The 18,645-nt window shown below is 35.4% G+C and overlaps 1 protein-coding gene and 1 long non-coding RNA gene across 2 annotated transcripts; one reads left to right on the plus strand and one right to left on the minus strand.

The window, feature by feature from the left end:
* Nucleotides 1–2,121: 2,121 nt before the first annotated feature.
* Nucleotides 2,122–17,023, minus strand: LOC116175975 (constitutive coactivator of PPAR-gamma-like protein 1). The gene is made up of 15 exons (XM_031494375.1): nt 16,816–17,023; nt 16,289–16,584; nt 16,066–16,238; nt 15,903–16,016; nt 15,702–15,848; nt 8,957–9,121; nt 8,719–8,911; nt 8,383–8,507; nt 8,234–8,330; nt 7,929–8,123; nt 7,619–7,876; nt 6,879–7,568; nt 6,551–6,825; nt 4,425–4,510; nt 2,122–4,375 (listed from the first exon to the last, which is right to left on the minus strand). The coding sequence occupies exons 2-15, from the start codon at nt 16,497–16,499 to the stop codon at nt 4,243–4,245; spliced, it is 2,862 nt and encodes a 953-aa protein (XP_031350235.1). The 5' UTR covers nt 16,500–16,584; nt 16,816–17,023; the 3' UTR covers nt 2,122–4,242.
* Nucleotides 17,024–17,893: 870 nt separating this feature from the next.
* LOC116175977 lies at nt 17,894–18,581 on the plus strand. Its single transcript, XR_004146398.1, has 2 exons — nt 17,894–18,284; nt 18,352–18,581. It is a non-coding gene; the product is annotated as an uncharacterized LOC116175977 (long non-coding RNA).
* Nucleotides 18,582–18,645: the final 64 nt, after the last annotated feature.

The following is an 18,645-nucleotide window of genomic DNA, read 5'->3' on the forward strand; positions in this document are numbered from 1 at the left end:
GATTACTCAATGCTTATACTTATACTATCTTTATATCCTATGAGTATGACCTACTGGCTACTACCAGCTCAGCTTTTATACTGAATAATCGCGTTCCTTGTTGCAATTAACGCTTATACCCACTGACACCTGCATACCTCATCGTCATGTTGGTAGCTAGTAAGGTACTACCCACAAATTTTCCGACTCTCCTCCGTTCTTCGCTTATATTATAACTCCTAAACAACGCATCCTAGCGAAAACCTTTATACTCGGAAAGAAACTAAAGAGCTTTAAATTCTGCGTTGATAAACCTCTACTCCCCTCACCCCAACTTTCAAACTAGACCAATTTTTTGTCGTCTGTAGATAGCGTCCAAAGTATTGGTCTTCTCTAAACAGTCCTTCCCGCTTCCTATATAACCTCGAGCTCTGCCCTTCTCTGTTGAAGTTTTTGGTTCGAAGTATTAATGTGATGACGGTTGACTCTGTGCCATGTCACTAACATGAATAAGGACAATCTTGTTTCATTTGTGAAAGACCTTTGTAGAGAACCTATACAGTAAAGGAACGGGATAGTCCGACGTTCCCCGGGAAAATTCGTGCATTTGCAAATTCTCTCCCTCTACGCCATAGATGCGACACTGGGCCGTATGAATAAAAGTAAGCAAATGCTTATACTTGCAAAATTCAAAGTAAATACTCGTAACTGCCCCTTCATACTGGTCTGTTTAGCAGGGCCGCACTGCGTCCTGTCCTTCTGCTTAGAAGCGCTGCTAAGTCGCCCAGTGCGAAGGAGCACTTATGTATAAAAAATCACATAAGCCGCAGTGTAATTGTCACTTTGACAGCGGCAAAAGTTACCTGCAACTTTTCCAGCGACAAATGCACTAGTGGTTTTTTCACTTATTCATTTTCGCACCAATTATCGCATTATCCTTTCCCATATGACTAGTTTGACGTCTGTCAATAATTGACTAGTTTGGTGAATTTCTTGTTCGTTAAATTGTCCTGCCGAATTACACTCGAGGTTTGCATTTAAACCGAGTAAATTTGGGTTGCTGCAATTCAAATCTGTTTCCTTTTAGCAATTGAACTCGAAAAACTGTCAACCTAAAAATGCTCCACCTTCGGTGTCGCATTTTTATTAGTTGACAGTTTTTCTCGTCTAATTGCTAGGCAACAAATTTTCATTACCTTAACAACCCAAATTTACTCGGTAAAATACAAACCTCTTGTGCAATTATAAGTGACAATTCAACTCATGTATAAAAAATCGCATAAGCCGCAGTGAAATTGTCACTTTGACAGCGGCAAAAGTTACCTGCAACTTTTCCAGCGACAAATGCACTAGTGGTTTTTTCACTTATTCATTTTCGAACCAATTATCGCATTATCCTTACCCATATGACTAGTTTGACGTCTGTCAATAATTGACTAGTTTGGTGAATTTCTTGTTCGTTAAATTGTCCTGCCGAATTACACTCGAGGTTTGTATTTAAACCGAGTAAATTTGGGTTGTGGCAATTCAAATCTGTTTCCTTTTAGCAATTGGACTCGAAAAACTGTCAACCTAAAAATGCTCCACCTGCGGTGTCGCATTTTTATTAGTTGACAGTTTTTCTCGTCGAATTGCTAGGCAACAGATTTTCATTACCTTAACAACCCAAATTTACTCGGTAAAATACAAACCTCTTGTGCAATTATAAGTGATAATTTTTTATTCAAGCATGTTGTCAGTAAAAAACTGCATTCGGTCATTTTCATATTTTGTTAAAATTGCCAAAATATGAAAAAAAACTCGTGCAGTTTTTAGACAACATGCTTTCAAAAAAATTATCGGTAATTTTGATGCACTTGTGCAATTACCTACGATAATAGGCATAATAAAAAATAAGTTTAAAGTCGTTCAATTCATGGATGTTGTAATAAGTTTCTCATAATAATTGTTCAGTCAATACAAAATGAGTTGCAGTTATGAAAAAAATCGATTTTAATTTGAAATGCGAAAAGTAAACCCCAACATTTAAAAAAAGGTGTTCGCGAACTATAAAAAAGCACATGGACGTAATTTACAAACTACGAAAGAAGAAGTTTCAGTGAGATAAGGAAAGATGGGGAAACGTGATAAATAAAAAACATATTGGTTCAAAAATTTATACCAAACATATCGATCTCTCTCTCCATGCACAGTGTGCCATCCTTCACTACTTAATTTTGACAATACAAATTCAATTAAAACGCCCCTATAAACTGTTGAACTGTTCTGTTTTTAATGTTTCTTAACATGAGAAGCAAAAAACGGACTTAAATGTAGCGATTTTACATAAACCACATAGGCAATATTCGTCATTTAAAAAAGAAATGTTTTAATCGCAACAACAAATTAAGAAGGGAATATTGCCCTGCGTTAACAAAAAATCACTTTACTACTCTAAAAATACATAGTTTTATATTTTTAATGTACTCATGGATGCCCTTTCACCCACAAGAGCCAATATACACATAATTATATATTTGAAGTTACTATGTTAATAACAGATAGGTATATTTTAACTTTATAAATGGATAAACATTGGTACTGAAGATATTTCCTTCAGAAAAACTGTAATAGGCAGACAAATTTCTGTGAACGCCAACATTTATATTAAACGGTTTCTCAAATTGAAATTTTCGTTACTATTACATTTAAAAAATAAGTGAGTTTACCAATCGTACATAGTCTATCTAAAGGTGCTCACAGAATTATTCCAAAAATGCAAATATAAAGTTACATACAACATGAAACTTTTAACTTAATAAGCACAATAAAACAAAAAATCTAAATATAAATTCAAAAATAGTTTCTAAAACAGCCTAAAAATAAAAATTACACAGACTTTTATGGCGTAAAACTATTTTTAGACTGCATATTATTTCACATACAATTGGCATTGTAAATTCTAAGACAATTGCAAAAAGCATCTACAATTTTAAAAAACCTAAATTGAGGTATAAACTAATACGAAAGAAAATAGTAAAAATTGACCTTGCTAGCGCACAATAATCTACAACTGACAAAAAATTCTGTTTGAACTTATCTCGTTCAAATATTTCCGTTCATAGTCCGAAGCAGACTAGAATCAAATACATGAATATACTTGTGAACCTCTACTAGAAAAAAATTACCTTGTTTTGGCAAATAAGCAAATTCAAGGTGCAAAAATTGTGAATGAAATGTAAATTTTAGATTTACATCGTAACATTTCTTTAAAGACTTCTTATTGTGTATAGTTGAAATGTTTTTGCTATATTGATCTCCAATGAGCAATTGAGCAAGAAATGGAAACACAACTAGTATCGGCAAGAATTTCGTAAACTCTCACCAACACCCTGCGCACTTTTAAAATTGATTTTTTATGCATTATAGGAACGATGATAATCCATAAAGCAGGGCACGTACTCATATCAAAAATCGTTTAATTTGTGTAGCAAAATGCAGTTTGGTTAAGAGATTGGGCATTGATTGCATTTCAAATTGTTAAGATGATGAATTTTTAACTTTGGATAAATTACGTTTGTAACAATTCTTGTTGAATTATGAACTGTTTTTATCATAAATAGAGCAAACCAACATCAAAATTCCAACACTCTTGATAGAATATAAAAGTTACCATTTACATCTTTAAGATAAAAAAACTACAACTATCGATAAATAATATACAATACAAAAAGAAACATTCGTAAAGATTCGTAAACGTAAATTTTCTATTCAACCAAGCTGACCAACAGATCTAGTGTATAAATACCATAATTACGATCACAGCCAATACAGGCGCATGCTCTCTCTTCTCAGTCAATATATTTTATATAACAGTTGTAACAAACATAGAAAAATATACATTTGTTCTCAAACAATCAGTCGACATGTACAGGTTTATCTGGAACACAGCGAGGCAGTGCCAGCAGAGTTTTAACAGCAACCCGACACAACTTACATCTAGTTTTTCTTTCCGTATGAATATGTTACCAGCACACTGCTAATATAAAAATCGTTGACAACTTACCGAAGTAGTAAAACCTTGTCTTTTTATCGACATTAAAACGACAATAAAATACTTTCAGTCAATTCCTTCTTTGTTACGTCTAAGTAAAACACCTCGCGCACAATAATTGAAAACAGTATCTTCTTTAAACAAATATCAATTAAAAAAAGTCAACACATAAAATGTAAATCAACTAAACAAATTAATCACATGTACACGAAACACATTTGGTAAGCGACCTAGTATGACGGATCCATGTGAAGTAGTAAACCGTCACCTTGGCCCAAATGTTCGGGTTCCTTACAATCTTCATACAGTACATCATCGGATGGTGTCAACTGATCTTTTAATACCTCACTAGCCAGCATGTCACTAAAGTGGGCGCGTTAGTCGATGCTAACTATGATTAGTAAGAACATACCCGTTATCTGTTTTCAAGATTAATCCTCTACCGCGACTGACAGGTTGTTGCTTTTGTTTGGCAGGAAAGTTCTTTTTCTTGTTTGGCTGAAAGCAATACATGATAGAACATAAGTTCTAAATACATTTTGTATAAATACAGTGGAGTCCCGGTAATTCGAGTTGGATAGGACTGAAGGTACCTCGGATTGTGAAAAATTGGAATTACACATTACATTTAAAGAAAAATCTGAGGTTAGGGAATAGGCGTTAGGAAAACTACATCTTTTTAATGCAGAAGTTTTGAGCTAGTTGCCTTAAATTACATGGAATCTCAAACTATCGTGACTCCACTGTATATCAACAACCAGATTTTATGTTACAATCGGTTGTTCGGTTGATATGCACAGTACTAAGCTGGGGCAATGCCTGGTAATTGATGAATTCCACAGAATGGAACAAGTAATATATCAATAGAACAGCCGTAATTCCCTAAATTCAGAAGTGTAGGTGAGTCAGTATGCAATTTAAAAGTTTAGGAGCAGTAATCTTAGTGCAAAGATGAAAAGGTTAGCGAGCAATTTCATTGCAAACAATTTACCCCTTTAGCAAAGCCTTTTCTGAAAGTTGATATGAAATTAACCATTTACCACGCGCCCTGATAACCAGCATGATTGATTAAGAACTTTGACACTATGCATTCACGATATCAACAGGATAAAAAATTATCCATTATTGTGTAGACGTCATATGGACGTTATTTCGGTCTAAACCCCAAAAGTAATAACGGGACATCCTGTACATAAGAATATTTTATTTTTATTTTACTTGAATTTGTGTCTCAGCGTTATTTCTCCTTTTAGAATTGTTTGTAAATGCGTATTCTTTCCATATTTAAAGTTTATCACTATTGTAAATGGTTTATCTAGATATGTGTATTTAATTGTAAACCATAAAATTGTGTGTGAAAATGTAGGGACATCTGGTCGTTTGGGATCAGAAGTTTTGTTATTGGACGAAATTTAAAACAAATTATTTGGTTTATTAAAGAAAAAAAATTGTAAGTAATTTTAGATTTTTTTATTTTCAATTATCGACCGCCTGCTGCGAGGTACCAAACAAGCTTTGTAAGCTTCTCTTTCTTCAGGGATTTTGTTATAATTGTTTCATGTGTTTTGGAATAAATTTTTGTAATCGTCAATCAATGAATTGTGTTTATTTGGGTTAACGATCATGCTGAAAATAATGAAAAAGATACAAAATACAAGCTGCTGCAGAGGACACAATACAAGCAAAAAAGCAGCCCACCACGTGGATATTTTGCAGGGAACATTACAGTCCCCATGTTCACCACATGCATTAGGTAGTAGTTACCAACAGCAATCAAAATGAATCTATTAACAAAAGGTTTCACATTTAAAAAATGTTCAGGACAATTCTCTTGCTCGCTTTGCTCCTATGCAAAGGACATGTTATTCATGAATCTCACTACTGTAGGTGTTTATGAGAATTGACAATTAGAGGACAAGCACTGATTTTGTTTGCTACGCTCCTTTCAGTGTAGTATATCATACAACACTTGCTAAAATGTACACTATGATCTACTTCCTACTACACCAACATGTTTGCATGAAATCATGCTGGTACTTATGGAAGATTTTATAAACTGAAATTTGATGATGCAGAAAAAATAAAATCCATTTTAAGTTAAAAATTCACTTCACAAAAATTTTATTCAAATAAAAAAGATTTAAAACAATCATAATTTTTAGCAAAACTATTCAATACAGACTCCATTTTATTTTCTTGGTTTTTTTAACCTCAACACAGTACCACCCAACGAGGATTTAACTCTGTTGGTTCTCAAGTGCTGAGTACATCAGATCAAAGACCTTATTTTCATCAACAAGTATTATTGTTTACCATTAAAAAATACAAAGAAACAAACTACTTCAATCTACCACACACCTTCTATTTCACACTCTTCACACCGGTAGTGTATTAAGAACACATTCTCCATTGTAGTTTCACCCGTGTGACAATCCACTCTTCAGAGAGCTTAATTTACACTACTTCCTCTATTTTACTTTATTGATAAAATAAATAAAAAACTACATTTTAAAAAGAATGTTTGTAGTAGTTACTTACTCCCTTTTTATGTACAGGATATGTGGGAGGGCCCGGTTTACGCTGTTGACCTCTTTGATGAGGAGGCATGTACCGACCGCGGCCACCTATTAACTGCGGTTGTTGCCTCATGTAACCATAATTGGCCCCCCAGGAACCTACAACAACACCCGCAATTTGTAACTGACCACCACGAGCCGGAAGGGGATTTTGTCGAAGTCCAGCGGCGCCCCTCGTCGAAGGTAAGGGAAGTGTAGGCAGGTTACATGGTGGAGGTAACCCTTGACGAACTAGACCTTTATGGTTTGGAATTAGAGGAGTTTATTAAAATTAACGTCGAGGTACAAACCTGTAAGGGGTGGCAGTGGTGGTTTGGCAAATTGGAAATCCAATCCTTCCAGGATCGCTTTTCGCATACGTTCCACTTTCACCACGCGATCTATGTGGTTTTCACACAATTCCAACAAATTCTTCACATGAACAGACCTCGATAATGTATGATGGAATAATTTCCCATCAAAGTATAACCAAGGGCAACACATCAGCCACGGTAGTGGAGCGCCACATGCATCATTAGCTACCAGAGCCATTTCGACTCCCTCCATAAACATAGCTGCCAATTGTACACCTCTGCTTGTAACCATAGTTAATGTCAATTCCTGTAGATACTGCGCGTTCATAAGATCGGGACTGTAAGCCTGGCATAAAAATGCGTCTAATTCCTGCCGTCTCAGAATTGGCTTAGACTGTGACATAATATATCTCAAAACGCAAGCCATAACCAGCATATGTTGCGGTACATACGACGTATTCAGAATGAGGGGTGTATCAGAATTCAGACACGACAAGAGCGCCCTCATCCTACGCCTTTTGTCATCTACTCCCGGTCCAAACCATAACCTGTGAAGAGTTGGCACCGCCCATGGTAATGGATCCGCTTTAACCAATACTGGAGTTTGGTAAGGATTTGCACGACTGTACACCCACTCTTTCAGAATTATATCCGGAGGTGGATCATTTTCTGGCACTTCTCCTTTCTCTAAGATAAACTCCGATATACAAAGAAAATCGTAGCAATTTAAAACGTACCTATTTTCTTCGAGTGAACAAAACGTATATGATGTAGATTGAAAAGAACCGCGTAAACTCGTTGCCGAATCAGCCGGAAGATTTCATGGATTGGAGGAAACTCGCGACAATGCTCATCCTCCATAACGCAAGGCAGGCGGACTTCTTGCAAGCTTAATAGATGCAAAATCATCGGCGCCATAAGACCTTTTTGGTGTCGAAGAGAAGCAGTTCTTAATACATCAGATGAGACAGACAATTTTACTACATTTGATAAATCTGCAAAAGTCGCAAAATTATTTCAAATAAATTGTGGCGGTCGAGTTCTCACTTGTTTGTGGGGATAATGAATGTTTAGGAGATTCTGGAACACTGCTCGCGTTTGAACTACTCGAGCTTACAAATAAATTAACTCTAGGGGTAGTGGAACTGGTACTGGGACTGGCTACGTGATTTGTCGCCTCCCCACTGCCGTAATCACTATGTCCATTTAATCGTGAACTGTCTGATGACGGCGAAGAATCATCTGAAACATAGTTGAAAGCTACTATTATAATTTGTCAAACAAATAATGATGATAAAAAATTTGAGTCTTGAAGAAATAAAGTGGCTATTCCCCCCTCTACCTTTACTTACCTTTGGCAGAAATATCTATTTCACTTAAACCTATAACAATGTCCGAAGAGATCACAGCATTTGCAGTTGCCAATTTATAATTTTGCAAGCTCTCTTGCTAAAAAAATAGAAACAAAATTATAATTTTTTTAAAAAGTGCAAAAACAAACCTCTTGCTCTGTTGTTTCTGATGCGAAACCCGATGTGTCAAGTTCGGCATCGTCCACCCTAGCATTGGTTGCACAATTTATGTTGTTATTGTTTTGTAGGTTCTTCTTCTTGAAGTCTTTTTTACCTACTCAAAAGAATGACTGTCAAGTCTGTAGATGTACAAATAATAATAAGAGAATGAAACTGTTTGCTACGCTCCTTTCAGAGTGGTATAACCTACAACTCTTGCTAAAACGTACACTATGATCTACTTCCTACAACACCAACATGCTTGTAGAAGATCATGCTGGTACTTACGGAAGACTCAACATTTCAAAAAGCGTGTAATATCTTACCGGAAGACCCACTGCAGTACTTCAAAAACCCATTCGCAGTTCCGTTTAAATAATACTGTACAGACTGTTTAAACAGATCTGCGCGTTTATCGCCGCTATCAAACAATTGTGAAACTAAATCTTCCATATCTGAAGGTGGGGGAAGAGATCGCACGAACTCAGCTATTGCTTTCACCGCAGTGTCGCCCGTTAACTATAAAAAAAGTCTAACAAGGTCTCCAGCATATTATTGAATTACCTTCCCAGTGGAAATAAGGACAATTTTTCTGTAAATATCTTGAAGGTGACTTTCAGGTAAAATAAAGTTTCCCATTAACGCGGCGACAACACAAATTTGCTCACTGCTAAGTTGTAAGGTTTTAGTCAATTCTTTAAGCATGTATTCTTTGGTCTCCAGTGATCCCTATAAAGAATGACAATATTTAGGGAGATTTGTGTGTAACATTAAAGTACGCAGAAAACAAATGGTAAAGCAAGATCAAATTGTTAACATAAACTATACGTATATCGTATTCAGTGTTGGCCTTACATGTGCAAACCAACATTGAACAGCATGTGTCTATTTTTATCTACAGTTAAAATCGCCCCGAAAAATCTCTTAAGGTCAGGATATGCTCCTTCCAAACATTTTTTTATAACGAAATTTATACAAAGTCGGAGAGCTTTCACACAGTTTTGTGGTGTATTATCCACACACACAAAAATTGTACCTTAACCAAAACGAATTTTTTTACAAATAAACGTAGGGTCCAAAAATTTCTCCAAGGGCCGGTGTTAACCGAGGGTTGACACAATTTTTGTGTTTAATTAACGTCGCGCGTGCTTCCAACCACGGATGGACTCGTTGCATCAACCCAAGGCTGGTGTGCAGTTGAAATTTCCAACCCGTGGCTATGCTTCAACTGGCACATCGTGTTTCGGTTTTAAAGGTTAGAGTTCAGTCACAGAGTTTTTGCAAGTGCTCAGTGCTGTGAAAATGTACATTAGTCAGGGGAGGACATTTTTTGATAGAGGGCAGTCATCAGAAGAACGAGGACGCAAAGGACGGAAAAAGCGCCTAGAAATTTTCGCTACCCTTAACTCTCACAATTTACAATTCTTTGTTTTTCTGAGCAACCAGAAGGTATACAGAAACAAGAAAGCATCATTGGGTGTGATGCTAAGATCTTGCAAAAAAATTAAAAATAGTGTTATTCCAAGATAGTACGCTGTCAATTTGGGTCTCTTTAGCTTGTTAAACATACAACTAATGAACTCAAAATTACTTTTGTTTCCATGTACCATCTACCTATGGGATACATTTGTTTCTTTGGAAATTAACTGTCAGATAACCATAACACAAAAGACCAACCTCGAGGGATGGTTTTTCACATTGAAACTTACCTGACAGTTACTTTCCATAAAAACACATTTGTTCACGTAGACAGATTTCAACTCTGATCGACATCAGATCACATACAGGGTGTCCTACAACAACTGCCCATATCTAAACCTTGAAATACTTTGCAAATTTGGCAGTATTATAATGTCAATAAGAGGAATTCTTCTAACTAAAATATTTGCAGGTGTACGAGGTCCGGCTATTATATAACGAGACTGCGCGCGCAGAACGCGTACCAGAAGTGTAGAGGGGGAAATGAACACATCGTAGGAAACCTTGAAGTGACAAGTCGTGGATCTTGCATCAAGACAACGCACCTGCTCATAACGCGCTGTCTGTAAAACGTTTTTTAGCCGATAAAAGCATCGAAGTGCTTGAACAAGCGCCGTATTCGCCATATTTAGCGCCCTGCGACTTCTACCTATTTCCCAAGATCAAGTGTGCCCTAAAAGGAACGCGTTTTGGGTCAATGGAGGAGGTGAAGCAAAAAACGACGCAGCTACTCAAAGGGCTCACAAAAGAAGACTTTCAGCACTGCTTCCAACAGTGGAAAAGCGAATGATTCGGTGTGAGCAGAGGGAAGGGGAGTATATTGAAAGGGAACATTCGTTGGATCTGTAATTTTTATAATAAAGACCTTTTTCGTAACCAGTCTCGTGATTTAATAGCCGCACCTCGTATTTTCAAGCACTTCTGATTATACTGCAGTTTGTTGCCCACTTGCTCATTTTAAATGGTACACCCTATATATTATTTCATTTCAAAATTCTATACCTATACATTTCACGCATAATGCTATATACCTAAATTTAATGGTTTTTGACATACATACAGGGTGTAGCACGAGGAAAGGGACAAAATTTTAATGTGTTCGTTCATTGGGTGAATCGACTTGAAAGTATACTATGAACATAGGTCAAAATTACTATTATTAAATGAAAAAAATCATATTTCGATAACAAAGCATTTGCAGGCCCATGTTCATAAGACATTTTCGACTCTAATTCACATAAGGAACACATAGTAACATTTTGTCCCTTTCCTCACGGGACTCCCTGTATAATATGTCAAAAATGACGTTGGCATAATTGGCAATTTTTTGTATATGAGAGCCGTTATGATTTAATTGGGACTTTTTGGAAAAGTAAGTGTATCAGGAGGGTAAACATAAAGTGGTAGGTGTTTTGACACTTACTTTGTTCCATTCTGCACCTTTTCTTGTGTTCCAAAGACCCTGATACCACCATTTTTGGGAAAACAATAAGTTAACAGAGTGATTGCTAAATTAACTCTGGGAACGATTCAAATTCAAAAATAAAATTTTTAAAATGCAAAATTCAGATTTATTTCTTACAAAAACAAGTTAGCTCAAAAGGTGCTTTCATAATAAGTTCCACTACACATTTAACCCAAATTTAACCAACACAGTATCTTTCAAGGCCACTTAGATCCTATGATGGCGCATGAAAAATGAGCACCCTGTATAGCAGATAGCATTTGGCCTACCAACAACAAATTTTGTGGATATATTAATAAGTACAAAAAGTGAAAATCAAAAGTAGTCACAGAAAAAAATACTACCAATACTCCTCAAGCTGAAGTTATAAAATAAAAAATGGAGACTTGTTTAACAAGGATTATATTCAATTATTACCAAATCAGCGACTTTTTATTTTTACAGTCCCCAATTCAATTTAGCATTTGAATCTTTCCCTCAAAAATTTTATTCAGCATTATTTTTCATGCAGATATGCCAACATTCAATATATAATTCCTGGAAGACTATAGAAAGTATGAATTTGCAGCTTTGAAACATAATATTGTAGCTGTTCACTTTTGTTCAAAGTGCTGTGTTCTTGTCTTTGTCCATTATGAGGTCAGAAAAAGCGAGAAAAAGAGCAGAAACATGTCAAAAAACCAGTATTCAAAATTTCTAGTCTAGTCACACTTTGTTTCAGTGTCTTTTTTGATTTTTTAATTAGAAAACATGCAATTTTTTTCAAATAGCAAGAGTCGGAGCCAGCACAGAGATAACTTAATGGAGTATGTGGTATTTCAAAAATTTACCTTTCTCAAAAACCTTCTTAAATATGGGAAAAATTAATTTTTTTAATGAAATACCCCTAAGATAACCCCCCGTTTTAATGAATGTTTGATCGCGTCGAATAATACTGAATAACTTAAAATATGTTGTAAAACTTTACAGTTGAAATGGGTAACTTCCACCTTACTAGTCATTTCAAAATTGAACATCTTTGGCTGCATTGGGCAGTAACCCTGTTAAGTTATGAAGAAACTTATTTTTTAATTGTGTATTTCACTGTGAAAACTATTTTGAATTTTGTGGACCCGATTTTGAGGTATGTGAACACGGTTTTGAATTCAGTGAAACTGTTCTGAATTTGTGAACAGGCATTTAGACTTTTTTAAGCGTGCTTTTTGTATTATTCCATCATGAATAAATGAATAACAATGAAGAAGTTTGTAATGAAATTGTTCCTTGAAACCCCTCTATAAAAATGATGTCTTTTTGTAAAATGAAAAAATTTTTTACAAAATGTTCATCAATTGTCATTTATAACTTTGTTATTTTTGGTTCTATGACTAAAAGTTACTAGACCAAAATTGTAGCGAATTTTATTTTTATTTAAGAGGAATGTTCCCCAATAGTTTGGCAGGTAAACCAACCATTTGCACTCCTTAAGTTGTGTCCTCTGACAATCACACACTAAGTCTCCTGTAATTTATTGCGAATATTGAGAATATTCGCGAATTTTCGGTAATGTTCATATTTTAACTATACTATTCTATACTAATCTAGTTACAATACACCAAAAACCAAAACCAAAAATATTTATCTTTATAATATAATGAGCGATCAAAAATGAGTGGTGGGAATTTAACAGCCATTTCGTTTGAAGAAAAATTGAGTAAGTTACATGATTTAATTAATGTGCCATTAAATGGTTCAACTTTATTACGTATTACGGAAAATTGTATAACTAATGTGGGATTGAGCAAATTTTCAAACAAAGAAGATTGTGTGGACATAAATATTCCAGATTCTTGTGAAAGTAAATTAATAAAATTACAAAGCGCGAAGGACCTTTTAGACGCGGAACGTACGCGAATAATTGCAAGTATGGAACGTAATGAGAGATGAGGATTTCGATATTTAAAAGAACTTTTGCTTTTACTGCGAAGAGTAACGGAATATTTGGAACTATTAGAAGATGATGAATACCCTACTAGAGATTATGTGCAATACACGCATTATGCTGCGATGGACGTTTGTATTCGCATTGGAAAATATAAAAGTGAAATAGAAGAGGATGATGAAGCTTTTAATAATTTGTTACAAAAATATAATCAATTTGTATAATAAATATATTAATTTTTTTTATTATTTATGCCTGAAACTCTTCAAACTATTGCATCCGATGTAGCATACTCCACTAGGAATATAATATCATTGATGTACTCCATTATAATTGTAACTTCAACACATCTAGCATTACATTTTGTATAATATTATGTAGGTATTTATTACATGCATTAAAATAAAATGGTTATTACACCTTTAAAAGTCTTATCATATCTGCTATAAATAAACACTATTGCGCGTTTCCTGGTCCAGAAATAAACGCGGGAAAACTAGATATGACGTAGACAAAATGGCCGATACTGCATTCTGATTGGTGTGACGCGTTTCCTGATCCAACCCAAAATGTGACGTAGACAAAATGGCCGACCGAAATACTCGATTCTGATTGGTGTGACGCGTTGTCTGGTCCAGAAACACCGGATGCAAAACAGCCAAAATGTGACGTCCCAAAATGGCCGACTCACGCGCTCCCATTGGCTCACACGTGACCACGTGACCGAAATACTGCATTCTGATTGGTGTGACGTCACTTCCTGGTCCCGTACATACATTGCTCATCTACTGTTGTTCACATTACTGAATGTTCATAATATGCGAATGTTCACATAAACGCGAGTCTACTGTAGGTAGATCACTTTATACAAAGTTACATAATCCTATGTCCTATGTGAACAGGATGAATAAACATTATTATTATAATACCCTTATTTTTGGTGCTTAATAGGAATAAAAATTTTGAGTTTTTATTTAAAAAAAATTTGAACGATTTTTTATGTTCGTTTGTGAGTTCCTGTATTTAATAAAATCAACACACTCTGCTATGTGGAATCCCTTCTAAAAAGAAATGGGCCCCACATAAATAATATAGAAAAAACCAGGTGTCAAATTCTTGACAGAATAGCTTCCTAGCTGAAACCAAAAATTGCCAACATATGTTTTTTTACGCATGCATTTTGTTTGCTTTTATTAGAGGGACCTACCACCATCCAAATTTCGTTAAAATTGCTCCATAAATAAGAAAGTTGGATGTTACACATGCGTAACTCGATTTTTTGCGCATGCATTTTGTTTTCTTTTATTAGGAGGACCTACCATCCAAATTTCGTTTTAATTGTTCCATAAATAAGAAAATTGCATTTCTGCGCATGCGCAACACGATTTTTGCGCATGAATTTTGTTTGCTTTTATTAAAGGGACACCATAGAAATTTCGTTTAAATTGCTTCAGAAACAAGATCGTTGCGTTTTGCACATATGCAACACAATTTTTTGACTTTGCCAATTTTTTTCTCCGTTTTTTGATAATATAACCCGGCCCAATTTTTTGTAGGTTGTACACAGGAAAATAAGGTCTTCCAAATAATAAATAAAAATTTTAGGTTGCTATTTGAAAAAAAAAGTTCGATGCCGTTACGGCGCTCCAAAATTTTTTTTCAAAAATCCGGCCTGTTATTTTTCTGTTCGGTATGCCTAAAACATATACAAAATTTCAACAAAATCCGTCGAGCCGTTTTCTCAGAAAATTGCCAACAAACGTACGTACATACATACAGACGGAAAAAATTTTATTCTTTAAAAGTTGCTTAAAATGGTCTAAAACGTCGACATTTGATGAAATTTTGAAATGTTCAAAAAACGGCTATCGCAATAGCTACCTAGCACATGCTAGGAAACTAATTAACAATTATTGGGACTGCAAACGTTTTCATATAAACAAAAATATGTCAAAAACGGCTAAATTTAGGTATACAACATTATAAATGACATGTAGATAGAAATTTACATAATTATACTCAACAAATGAAACAATATATAGGACGTTCCAAAAGTTGACTTCAACTTCTGTCATAACCGGACATACCACCAAATTACTTATGTGAAATTTATCAATTCCAGGAAACTTTATGCAAAACTGCATAAATCAAATTTGTCCCCCATTAATAGATCAGATACACGTGAAACTTCCTTTTAACCAGTTCAATACGTTAATAGAGAAATTATACACACAAAAACGTGACCCTCATGAGACAAACTGATTTTATGCTACTTCCAAGTTTAAAACAACAAATGATTACAATTTTGAATCTACACTCCCCCAGTACAAAGCAATATGTCGATGGCTGTATACCTATGCCATGTTCACAATAAAAAATTAGGTCTATGATTATGTAACACCCCATATACTTTGGGACTTCTGTATACCAGGAAAAGTTCTTACCTTATATGTGAGTTTAATATTTTCCGAGGAGAAATAGCGGGGTGGATCAAAAACAGCATACTCGGCATCATCTCCTAACAGTCCGTGGAACCCATACTCTCTACAGTACGCGATTACCTCTTGATGATGATCATCCATTGTGCACATCTACAACGTAACATAATGCAACCAATTATAAAAAGAAGACTATCGGATACATACCACAGTCGTATTTAAATGCCTCAATGCCATTCGCAAAGCAGTCCTAATGCAAGTCGGAGGTGTCCACCAAACTTTGGGTGGAGGTGTACCCTTTGTATTTATGTGTTTTAAAACCTAAAAGTTGCATTGGTCATCCATTGGAATTATATGAACGCAAACGTACTAATCCAACTTTCTGCCTAACATACGCTTGTTCCGCAACCCACTCTGACATCCGTTCGGGAACTGCCGTACCGTTAAATACCAATGCAAGTTCAATATTTCCACGCTCAATCGCCTGCATCAGCAGAGATAAAAATTGTACCATCCTATTCCATTGACCACCACACGCCCAGTCTTTAAAATACGAATAAAACCCAAATTTTAATATTATGGTAAATACGTACCCGAAAAATAACCTCCATACAGCCTGTCCAAACAACACTCAGCATCCATAATCAGCTTTAACTTATTTCCAATCGGTCTAATTTTACGACTTGCATACTGCGGTTGCTGGCGTTGTGTAACGTTCCTCGCAATTTTTAATAAGTCCACGGAAACATAACCGCCATCCAAGGAAGGACTTTCCAAAAATGTTTGCAAATCCTGAATGCCCATTTTGAAGTTGATTCTTTAAATGCGTTTAAATTGAAAAATTGCACACGCTCTGCTTCATTTCACATCTGCAGCAAAATATTATCAGCTGAAAGTGAGGAGAAAACTCAATCATAGGATCAGCCGCCATGTCAACTTAAACTAAAACAAACGTCGATCAACAAACACCCAAGAAGTGTCATTTTAGGGCAACGGTTTGGTTTAAACATTCGTTTTTTGATTAATTAATTGCTAGTAGAAGTAAATTTTGGTTAGTCAACATTCACTTTAGTTTGAATGGTAATATTTCGAGACGCTTTGATGCACGCCTTCCACTTACCGGTAACTTTACGAGAGTAATAACAATACGTAGAGACGAAGGACACTCGATGTGCAGCGTTCATTTCACTCGTTAATAAATTGAAAACATTTTTTGCTCGTTTAAAGGCCTCGTAAAACGGTGTTACTTACTGAAAATAATAAAGAATAGCCATCATACAGAGACACACCAACAAAATGTTTAGCGGAAAGAGTACACAAACCTTACTGCGCATGTCGGATGCAGCATTTGTTAGAATGCGTTTGAAAATTGGCGGGAAATACACTTGCCTTAACCTTACTTGGAGCCGGTAAGGAGAAATCGAGTTCGACCCGAAAATTTAAAGGTCTCCGAGGGGTATCTATTTAATATTTATTTCAGTTTCATGATTACTCTTACACAGTCACGAATTTATCTCAGTGGAGCCCACAGCGCAGTATGGTAGTGCGGCCCTAATTAAAACGTTATACGTAGAATTAGGAATTTCTTCTTTTTTTCCGGCAAAAGAAGGACATAATAACTTTACCTACTTTTACGTTCCAACATCCTGACACATTCAGTTCCTATCTTATCTCAACGAAATTTCATATCTGGATGCAGGTCCGTAAGCAAGATAAAGTGGCACCTGCAGCAGAGGTGACAGAAGGGAATCCTAAAGGGGGAAAACTGTATCAATACAATAAGTTTGGAGAACATTCAATAGATGGCGCCTTAGTTAAAATCTTCATCGAGTGTTTTCATGTATTTATTGATTAATTCATAAACCAACAAAAGTTAAATTTGCGGGTAGCCCAAAAGCTAATTGATCAGTACTTCCCGAAAGATCATGTAACGGCCAAAGAAAAATTAACTAGTGTTTGTTGTGTACAGAGAGGTACTTCGCTTAGCGACTAGGTGGCGTATGGATCTACGGATGTTGTCGGGGTCTAGGACACTTCGCCGACACGATTTTTTGATGATCCATATCGCCGACTAGGGATACTATGCCGACCGTGCCCACATCGTCGACAAGTGTGCTAAGTAGCTAAGTACACAACGCCGAAACGTGTGCAAGGGACACTAAGCCGAACGTGACCACAACGACTATTCGACATACCAGGCCCCTCATCTCTGTCCAGGTTCATTAAGAATTTTTGTATGAGTTTGCATTTTTAAAAAAATGTCCTAAACCTACAAATAACCTAATATCCAAAGCTGCTTTGTTTCACACTCCGTCCAGTTTCATTAAGAATTTTCGTATGAGTTTGTAGTTAAAACTTATCAATTTCCATGAAAACAATGTGTGCACATAGGGTATCTTGACTGGAAAATTGCTCCACATGATAAATATTACGATCATTAGCATTAATTGCAATGTTTAAAAATGTTAATGATAATCCACACTAACCTCATTTCAGATTTTATTTTCCTCTCAATACTTTATTAATTCAACTAGATCCCTTTGGTATTTTAGAGTTATTTATGCAACGTACAAATTAAAATAAAATGCAGTTAAGTATATCATGAGTGTTTCAATTAAATCACATTTAATTTTCGTTTATCACGTTTTTTTTGCAGATTAAAAAAGTTATGTGGAATGCTCAGATCAAGGTTATATGAAAATAGCACAATGAGAAACATCTTCAATAAAATTATACAATACAATGTGCCCGATTGCCAACATCACAGCACTAGGAGATATTTTAAATAATAAAAGTTCACTATAAATTCTGTTAACCATTTAAAACATGAAGTTATAAAACTTTTATCCAATAATCTGTAAAATTGCACTAAACCACTGAAAATTATCTTGAAACAATAATTTATTAAAAAACAACAACCACATTGAAAAGGTCAGGATTGGAGGACACA

Source organism: Photinus pyralis, unplaced genomic scaffold (assembly GCF_008802855.1).
Source record: "Photinus pyralis isolate 1611_PpyrPB1 unplaced genomic scaffold, Ppyr1.3 Ppyr1.4_LG7, whole genome shotgun sequence".
Classification (NCBI taxonomy): Eukaryota; Metazoa; Arthropoda; class Insecta; order Coleoptera; family Lampyridae; genus Photinus; species Photinus pyralis.